The following is a 9,925-nucleotide window of genomic DNA, read 5'->3' as shown; positions in this document are numbered from 1 at the left end:
AGAACCACAGGGTTAAAAGTTGCACGCAAGGGTGAGAGCCGGGGATCTTCCATAAAGCATTTGCCCCAGGACATTACAATAAGTATCTGATGATACCAGCCTGAAACTTCTTGATTTACCGCTCCATGGAAAAACAAGGAACCGCTCATAAAACAGTCCCCTATTAATTTCTAACTAAAAGAGTAGTCGTTATAATAAACATCCTCTATACAATGCACCAGAGGGAGAATCAAGAACACTAGAAGTGACATTTAATGTCACTTAATGATCTCATTCTGGATGGCGCTACTGTTTATGAAAAGACAAACTAGTTCTTTGCAATTTTTTTGTATGTTTTGGACTAGAGCTGTTATACCAGAAAACAGCTCTAGTCCAAGACATTGTGGTGGTGGATAAACAACAGAGGAAAGCCGTTGTGGTGGATGTAGCAATACCAAGTGACTACAACATCAGGAAAAAGGAGCAGGAGAAACTGGAGAAATACCAGTCCATAAATGTGCAGTTCTAGGCACATGCAAGATACTGCGCTGAACCCTCAAGCTCCCAGGCCTCTGGTAGAGGACCCGAGCTCAGAGGATGAAAGAGAGAGACAACCGCAGAGGGTGAGACAGGATTTTTTATTTATTTATATACACAATGTTCATTTATACAATGTAATGTGTCGTCAAAGAATTTAAATAACATGTACGCAGCAGCCCATAGTTGGCTTAAGACAAGTTACAACTGGAAACAGGAAGAAAACAAGAAACAAGAGAGTCGTTACCTTGCGTGCAAAACAGAGAGTGCGGTGTCTTGGGATGCATGTATTTAAGAATATGCTCTTGCAAAAAACTTGGAAAGTAAATCAAGCAAGTTATGTTAAGGGTGATGTTAAGAATACGGGGAGATTTTTTTGCTGAGTCTTGGAAGATTTTTGAGTATTGAACTGGTGAAACTGTAATGAGGAATCCGTGGTAGTGTAATAAATCTCCGGCTCGTCTATGGCCTAGCAGCAAGAACTACGTCTCCGTGCGTTATTTCTTTTACTTACATGTTTAAGAGTTTAGCCACCTTTCAATTCTCCAATAGGTTCTTGCCGTATTTGTTATATAGTTGATCTGAATTTTTTTTTTAAATTACTTGTTCTGTATTCTTTAATTTCTTTATTTTGAAACTGTACCTCGGAGCTGCGGTTTCCAAGCTAGAGCAGCCCAACCCCCGCCATGACTCCTCCACCCAGATCCCAAACAAGCCGACGCAATAAGCAAACACCTGGTGGAACTGCGCATCTGCTGAACTCGTTATACCAGCTACTTCTCAGTGCAACGCTGGTAAAAGACTCAAAGCAACATTAAAGTTATGTTTTTAAAGAGGAAATAACATTATTTAAAAAATTTATTTCATATCCTGCCCCTTTAACTGAGACGTGTAACAAGTTTTAAAGCGGTACCAAGACATTTAAAGAGATATGCAATATTTTAACTAAAAACATACCTGCCAGGGTATTTGTATCTTTACTTTACTTGTAAAATGTTTTCTAATGACTGCTTCTGCCATTTTACGTTCAGCCGCTTCAGTGGCGCAAAAAGTGGGTATGCAGGGCATATGGGCGAGTGAGCGGCGATCTATGTTTTCGCATCCACCTGAATAATGTGTAGTTGCGCCACTGAGCCGCTTTTCTCCCCTGATCGTCTCTGTGGTCTGAAGTTCAGACCACACCCCCTACAATGTTTTCTTTGCTCTGTCAGTAATCTGCCTCTCTGTGAGAAAACGTGCAACATTTCGTGACATCTTCTTCAAAAGGTCCGTTTTGTATTTTTTTCCGCAACTTTCCTGGATTTTTGTCCCTCTGTATTTTTGCTCTTTTCTTCTCCTCCCCTCCTGCTTGACTTCTTTGCGATACCTTCAGAAACAGGTGAGCATTTCAAATGTGCTATTTTGAGCTCTTAAAATGTTTATTCTATCTACATTTATTTATCAGCACCAGCTTACCGGGGATATGTAATATTAACTGTGATGCTGCGTAGTAACCGCTCTTCCTAACGATCAGATTTTTTCACTTTCAGTTTCGGTTCTTGGAAATGGATACCTTTGTATGTGACAAACTAAACCAGTGGGGTCTCAGTGAGTTTATTGAAATATTTAAAGGTAAAGTATGACAAATCTTGACTACTAATGAGGAAAGCTCTTTTGTTCATTGTATTTGGTTTACCAACGTAACTAGCTAATAATTAAAGCAATTTGTTCTCCTGACTGGACATAATTTTAAAAACAAYCACAACTGTTGTTTAACAAGTGAGTGCACATATATTTTTGTTCAAACAATAGAGTTTGTTTTGTTTTGTTGTTTTTTGTTGTTTGTTTGTTTGTTTGTTTTTGTCAAACTTCTCCTTGGTGTGTTTTAAAGGGTCTAACCTTTGTTTCTCCATTTTGATGGCACTGTAAAATTGACTMAACTTTTAAATGGTTTTACTTAAAATAGTCAGCTCTTGAGGGCCAAATTTTACTTTCATAGTATAAATGTTTACGCAAGAGCAGCATCATGTAAAAATGCCCTAATTTAAACATGAACTATGACTTTTGTGAACAATTTGAGGAGAAAATAAACAAACTAATGTACCAAGCAAAGTCATTTTCAGGCTTGTGATGCTACAAAATAAACGAGGCATGGGGAAAAGTAGCATAATTTATTAGTGACCGTCTGCCTTTTCTTTCTGTAATAAGCCATCAACTTTCACCATCATAAAAACACGATTTACTGAAAATACAAGAGCTCTATAATTATTTTATAAAAACAGTTTTCTCATACAATCACTTAATGGAAAAAATGGGCTCTTAACATTGCTTATATTATTTCCTCTTGCATGAAATAGATTTTTGCCTCTCATTAAAATTATATTTCTAAGGTAGTGGTTAACAGAGTCTCATTGGATTACAGATCAAGGGGTTGACACAGAGAACCTTTATTGTCTTGAGGATGAAGATATTAACAAGCTGATAACAAAAGTGGGACCGAGAGCATGGTTCAAAAAGAGACTCAAACAGTTAAAGGTAATGCCATACATTATTAATCATTTAGTACCATGACTTCTGCTTATAGATGTAAAAACATTGTGTATGTAACATTTTATTTTCATTTTAGGAAGAAGAAAATACTAATGGTGAAAAAGAAGTTTGTCCTAAATCAGTAAGGCAAACCTCTTCTCACAGTAAATGTCAAATATTACATCCATTAACTATCAATATTAGGAATACCCTTTATTTTCCTGTAGTAGGGAGTTCCAGGTGTAACAGCAGCAAACTGACAGGCAATTGAGGCATGTTGGTTCACACAAAGATAAATACTATAAAAATATATAAAAACAAATTTAAGAATAATATAATGCACAGTAAAGMCAAATTTACCACATAAAATACTGCAGTCATCAAAAATAACGTACTATGATCACAGGAACGTGCAACTGAGCAGGATAATTTTTAAAACTGTGTGTGTATTTTTGCAGTAAAAGACAACAGACCAAACAGCAAACAATAAGAATGTGAAACAAAAACAGCACAATTGTTTTATAAAACTGTGTTTGTCTAACAAAAATAATTATTTTACCTTAGTGCCAAGAGCAGAATAAAGATGCAACTGATTTGACAAAGGTAAGTGTAGGAGTATTCTGGTTTCTRCTTTTCTATTTCTTCTTTTTTTCAAACAAAAATCTGAAAATCATCTCTTGTATTTGTATTTGGGCCTTCTTACTCTGACGCCCCTGAATAAATCTAGGACAGGCACTTGACTTATGAAGTAACTTAATCCTTCCTGGACATATTGGTCCTCTTTTTTAAAATAAATKACCCCTGTGACTGCTGTCCTTATGTAAGAGTAATGCCACCTTTTATTGTTGTTAGTCAAATAAAATAATGTTTCTTATAATATCCAGCCAAAAAGCTATAAACATATTTGATTTAAATATACAAAATCTAAAAAAGTTATTTTTGTGTACATCCTCAGATTTTACCCTCCACGAGTAATACAGGTAGRAAATACAGTGTCTTAATCTATATTTGCAATTTTTAATTGTTTTTGAGAGACCCAACTAATCTATTTTTTATTTATTTTTTGTTAAAAGCAAAGCGAAAACTTGACCTTCAGGAAGAATCTAACATAAAGAAACCAAAGCGACAGAATAAAAGATCTCAATTCACAGGTATGTTTTGGTATCAATGATGTCAAAATAATGTTGATGTAGAAATATGATGCATTTTTAGGTAAGCGTAAAATATTTTGTCAGTGTATCATAATAAATAAAATCTATTTTTCTAAAATTATGTGTAGTTTGAACATATTTGGTAAAATATTGAAGAAGTGAGAATAGCARKRWRRYKRRGCTCTCCCTTAGAGATAGGGTGAGAAGCTCGGTCATCCGGGAGGGACTCAGAGTAGAGCCGCTGCTCCTCCACGTCGAGAGGAGCCAGTTGAGGTGGCTCGGGCATCTGGTAAGGATGCCTCCTGGACGCCTCCCTGGTGAGGTGTTCCGGGCATGTCCCACCGGGAGGAGGCCTCGGGGAAGACCCAGGACACGCTGGAGGGATTACGTCTCTCGGCTGGCCTGGGAACGCCTTGGGATTCCCCCGGAGGAGCTGGAAGAAGTGGCTGGGGAGAGGGAAGTCTGGGCCTCCCTTCTGAAGCTGCTGCCCCCGCGACCCGACCCTGGATAAGCGGAAGAAAATAGATGGATGGATGGATGAGAATAGCAATAAAATGAATGTCCTTTGCATTAAATGTTCAATGTTGTTGCTAAGCCTTTGTATTGTTTTCATCAACAGAATCAATGATACTGAGTGATGCGAAAAACATAATGACACATGTTCATGCTAAGCTACAAAACCAAGAGACCACAGATCTTAATGAATTCCTGATGTAAGTATAATTTTCTATTTTTCCGTCATGCCTTACAAATAACTACAAGTTTGAGCTCAAATTTTCCCTGTTTATAGGTTGTTTTCTCTCTTCTCTCAGTTTTGTAGGTCTGTTTAATTTTGTTTTAATTAAAGACACAATTTGTCACAAAAATTCCTACCGCCTRTCATCATTTGGCTTCTCTGGTAATTTCACAGAAATTCATGAAACAAGATGTGTTCATATCATGATGGCAGTGYTTATGAAGAGTAGTTGGCCCAAAATGAAATCTGGTGGATGGTGATTTCATAGTATAAAGTTCATGGCACYGGTGTTGCTATAGGTCTTCAGRAATACAGGCAAACTATGGCGATGTGATCTACAAAGGTGTGCCGTTCTGACACAGCCTGGGTTAAGWTTTTAGATAATTCTGTGCGCAGGTGAAARCWATTTAATTTTCTCTTAATTTTCAACAGGACCAAAATTAGAGATTTGGAAACRGACAAAAGGGAGCTGGTTGGTGTGTTTGGTAAAACTGGAGCTGGAAAGACCTCATTGATTAATGCAGTCATTGGTGTGAAGAAACTTTTGCCATCTGGAGATGTAGATGCATGTACCTCGGTTATGATCAAAGTGGAGGCAAACGCTCTCAACTCGAATTATGAAGCAGAGATCGAATTCATCAACAAAGAGGTGAACACAACCATCAAGCTGTTTGTTCATATTATAACCTGGAGCATTGCAGGGTTACACACTTCAAACCAAACACAATGTTTCCTTTTCAGGAGTGGGAAGATGAGTTAGGGAGCGTAGACCGCTTTCTTGAGGATGACGAAGATCAGGAGAAGCATGACGATGATGAAGAGAACGATGGCTATCATGACCTTATTGAGAAGCTTACAGCACTTTATGGAGAGGAATGGAAACAAAAATCATCACAGCAGCTCATGGATAACAGATACTTCAGAGAGATTCCAGAGTTTMTTCAGTCCACAAAGAAGATTTTAACTTATGAATCGGTGAGATGTGACTTTTAGGTCTAAAAAGATAGTGATAATACTACATRCAAATCAGAACTGGCCAGGCATTATTTATTAGGTTACGGTTTTGAGCGATAGACTTTTGGCGTCACCTGGCTCTCTAAATTGACCCAGTTGAAAACAAAAACAACATTTGGGGTCATTCATATAAARCATACTGACAGGTATACAAAAAGTGTAGGTGTATGAATCATACTCATGTTCTAAAATTACTAAGTCAAAGAACATACCTTAATCAAAATGAGAACTTGATAAATGATGTTTGAAATGTTGCCAGTTCTTTGTTTAGCTGCTTAGTTCAAAGAACACATTTGGTTTCGAGGTGGAGACACACACCATGTGGGCTTCACCTTTCATTTCATGGACTGCTTTATTTTGCTCCATCAGGCTATAGAGCTATCTGCAAAAATGTTGAAGTACACCAAACAAGGAGAAGACAAAGATATAAAACGGTGGTACTGGCCTCTTGTGAAGTGTGTCACTGTCAAAGTACCACAAAATAATTTTCTCCAGCATGTCACTCTTGTGGACCTTCCTGGAAATGGAGACCGTAACAAGAGCCGAGATTCAATGTGGAAAAAGGTAATTTATASATTTATACCATGGTATTCACTCTTTMAACTTTTATAATTTATAAATATTTTTAAAGCATTCATTTTCACTGCACCATCTTCACCTCAGATTGTTGGAAACTGTTGTACGGTGTGGATCGTATCTGAAATCAACAGAGCAGCATCTGATAGAGAATCCTGGGAGATCCTGAAAAGTGCCAGTAATTTCCTTGGAAACGGTGGCGAGTGYCGATACATTCACTTCATCTGCACCAAGTCTGATGTTTTAGGAGATTTACATGATCSGTAAGTTTGCTAATACACTCAAAGTRGAACATTTARAGAGACATTCAATTCAGACAWCAGTGAAGATGGGTCAAAKATCCAATAGCTGTACTTACAAAYAGTGTTAAAAAAACATCACTCTAGCAATGCTATGAAGTACATTGTTGTCTTTWGTGAATGATTGTCATGAACATTGAGCTAAACATCYACCAAAAGTGATTAGCTGGTTTATGAGTGTAGATAAATRACTGTCAGAGGTTTTCAGTAAACTGAGACTAGAACAGACGTTTCTAGTTTAAAATAAAAATATGGCTGCCTAAAGGAACACACAGATACTGTAGGGTAACTATAAGGTCCCCAGTAAGTAAAATAAATGTGTGTGTTACATATATGGRTGCTGAAAATGTTTTTAATCCTTTTATTTATGATTTTAAAWGGAAAACTTATTCACCAAGCATTCATGTCCTTAAAGTTCATTTTTGAAATGTTGCAAATAACTCAGAACTGATTGTTAAAAAAAAGTTCAAATACTTTTCAAGGTGCCTCATTTTTATTTGTAGTAGTTGCTACATTTCATGACGTGATTTCTGTCAGAAAGTTTTCACTGAATGAATGTTTTCTTTTAGTTCACCAGCTGACGTTCAGGCCTTGATCCTAAATAGAAACTTAAAAGCCAAGGAAGCAGTGGGCAAAGAATTCAACAAGCTAAATAAGATAAAGGTGAGCTTTGAACAGCATCTGGTTTTCAAATTGATYGTCTACAATTAAATAACATGAGCAAATTCAATTCTCCACAGAAATATTTTAGTAATGAGTGTTTTAAAGTCTTCACAGTGAGCTCTGCAGAGTTTCTGAAACCAAAAAATCTAAAGCTGGAGGACACTGGTAGGCTATAAYGTAAAATGGAAGATTCCTCAGTAATTTAACCTCAGTTTGATGCTAACATGACCTTATTGTCTTTTCCAAGAAATTCCCGAGCTTCAARWATTTTTGCAAAATCTAAACGACTCTCACTCAGTGACACTAAACTACATTTCTGGTGCTCAAGGGATTCTGTCTTTGATTCAAGGRSCCAACTTGAAAAAAGTGGTAAGGCTGAGAAAAGAAGAATCTGAATTTTTCCAGTTATCTTTAATATCMAACRAAGACGCACATTTTGTGATAYAGAGATTTACAGAAAAGCCATTTACCCTAACACAGTATTAGTTACTTAATTTTACTTAAAATGTGGCTTGACATCCTCTATATGGAATATATTTTTCTTATAATTCCTTCCCTTTTAATAAAAAAGACCAGGTTAAAGATGCAGTATGTAACATTTATAAAAAAATATAATTTTTTTTGCATATTTGTTGAAACTGTCACTGTGTGATGACAGTACAATATGAGACAGAGAATATGTGAAAACATCTAGCTCCTCTGCCTTYTCCCACTGCTCACTAGAAGCCAACTAGAAACAACCAAGCAAAGTCAAGAGGAGGGTCTTACCGCTGTCAATCATTCCTGTGTCCACGCTGCTCACCCCCCCCCCTGCTATTTGTTATGATATAGTTTCTCCCCGTCAGCAGACCCTGTCGTTAATGCTAGGCTAGTTGGTGTGTAAAGTCCTGTAAYGTTGAGTCATTTCTCCCTCATTAGCACATTTAGCAGCGTGTCCAYAAGGTTGATTGACAGCACTAAGACGCTTCTTCTGGCTCTTGTTAGTTCTTTTGATTGGTAGAGGTGTAGTGCTTTAGATGGCAATAACAGCACAGGTAGGAAGTGGAGGAGCTCAATCTTTTCATAGATCTGTCTCATACAGTCATGATGATCTGGCGATAGTTTTAACAAATATGTATAAAACGTATTTTTTAAATAAAAGTTACATACTGCAGTTCTTAATAACAGTAACCTCAACGTCTAAAAATATTCTTGCTTYTTACTGATCTGTTARCAATTCTATATCTGAAGTTTGTTCCAGTTTCTTGACCTAATGTTTGATTAAAACTAGCCAACTTATGTCCCATTTTCAATGAATAACGTAAAAATACAGCAGGTTGTTGTGCGCAGAGCCAGGATGCAGTGAACTTAAAATGACTCACTTAATGATGCTTTAAATGAAGAATGTGTGTTTCTTTTAGGCTGACTGTTACAAAGTTGTGTGTGACGACCTTGAGGCAAACCTGAACTGTCAACTTTATGGAATCAGAGATGAAATGTGTGACATCTACAGCACCTTTATAAAATGTCTTGATGAAGGAGTTGAAACTTCCAAAAGTTCTTGTAAAAATATCCTGAGATTCTTCTTATATCCTACAGTATGTAATCTGATAATTTTATGTTCTAACAGTTTCTATTTTTGTCTTTTTACTTTTTTATTTATATGTTTTTTTGTTTGTTTGTTTTTTCCCAGGGAAAGAGTGAAAGTGCTCAATACTACATCCTGACGAGTGTCGTCAAAAATGGTGGCATCCACAAACCAAAAAAGGGGAAAGAAATAAATYTCAACATGAAATTAACTTCATTCTTGAGTAAAAGCATCGATGAGGAATTCAGAAAAACCTTCTCGTAAGAACTTTATAAACACAGAGGCTTTACTGAAATTGAGGAACTTCTATAAATAATTTAAATGTGTTGACATTTTTCAGCAATGAAGGAAATTATGGCCCATTCAATGGAGTGATCAATAAGTTTTCACTTGACACTGAAAAAYTAAAACCAAAGTACMCGGATGCAGGACTGCAGCTGACCTTTCTCAAGACAGAGGTATGAGAAAACATTTACACTGAATCCAAAATCATGTAATAGGACAATTCATTGACTCTCTGGGTTTGACTCTTGACTGTTTTTTTCTTAGGAGGAAAAGATCAAGACAAAACTGAACAAAATGATTCGTGACAACAAAAAAGTAATCTACATGAGTCTAACAAAAACAGTTGAGGAAATCATGAAAGAGTGCTATGAAGGTAACTGCTTTTTTTTTTCAAAAACACTACAGATGCTACCAATTTGTGTTATTGTTTGGACATTAATTAACTTTTTTTGCAGAAGCAGCAGAGTTTCGAGGAMAGAACACGCTGCAGAACATAAGGCAAACAATTCAGCACCATGTGCACAATTTTCAGAACAGCATGTTTGAGAAAGCCAAAAATGTCATGTTGGATCTTCTCCTCAAACTGATGGTTTGTTTCATTTTATGCATT

At 36.6% G+C, this 9,925-nt stretch overlaps 1 protein-coding gene across 1 annotated transcript in view; it reads left to right on the top strand.

Moving 5' to 3' along the window:
* Nucleotides 1-2,050: 2,050 nt before the first annotated feature.
* Nucleotides 2,051-9,925, top strand: part of LOC103469315 (nuclear GTPase SLIP-GC-like) — an 11,189-nt gene continuing 3,314 nt past the window's right edge. Inside the window, exons 1-19 of the mRNA XM_017306142.1 lie at nucleotides 2,051-2,127; nucleotides 2,918-3,030; nucleotides 3,122-3,166; nucleotides 3,589-3,627; nucleotides 3,980-4,004; nucleotides 4,098-4,175; nucleotides 4,795-4,888; nucleotides 5,344-5,560; nucleotides 5,653-5,886; nucleotides 6,295-6,489; nucleotides 6,589-6,764; nucleotides 7,370-7,463; nucleotides 7,541-7,628; nucleotides 7,711-7,832; nucleotides 8,864-9,040; nucleotides 9,136-9,290; nucleotides 9,371-9,488; nucleotides 9,580-9,688; nucleotides 9,771-9,908. Of these exons, the coding sequence (XP_017161631.1) occupies nucleotides 2,061-2,127; nucleotides 2,918-3,030; nucleotides 3,122-3,166; nucleotides 3,589-3,627; nucleotides 3,980-4,004; nucleotides 4,098-4,175; nucleotides 4,795-4,888; nucleotides 5,344-5,560; nucleotides 5,653-5,886; nucleotides 6,295-6,489; nucleotides 6,589-6,764; nucleotides 7,370-7,463; nucleotides 7,541-7,628; nucleotides 7,711-7,832; nucleotides 8,864-9,040; nucleotides 9,136-9,290; nucleotides 9,371-9,488; nucleotides 9,580-9,688; nucleotides 9,771-9,908 (2,284 nt within the window). The 5' untranslated portion in view covers nucleotides 2,051-2,060. The remainder of the gene's footprint in view (nucleotides 2,128-2,917; nucleotides 3,031-3,121; nucleotides 3,167-3,588; nucleotides 3,628-3,979; nucleotides 4,005-4,097; nucleotides 4,176-4,794; nucleotides 4,889-5,343; nucleotides 5,561-5,652; nucleotides 5,887-6,294; nucleotides 6,490-6,588; nucleotides 6,765-7,369; nucleotides 7,464-7,540; nucleotides 7,629-7,710; nucleotides 7,833-8,863; nucleotides 9,041-9,135; nucleotides 9,291-9,370; nucleotides 9,489-9,579; nucleotides 9,689-9,770; nucleotides 9,909-9,925) is intronic.

This window comes from Poecilia reticulata, linkage group LG8 (genome assembly GCF_000633615.1).
Source record: "Poecilia reticulata strain Guanapo linkage group LG8, Guppy_female_1.0+MT, whole genome shotgun sequence".
Lineage (NCBI taxonomy): Eukaryota > Metazoa > Chordata > Actinopteri > Cyprinodontiformes > Poeciliidae > Poecilia > Poecilia reticulata.
This window is presented reverse-complemented; position numbering and strand designations above follow the sequence as displayed.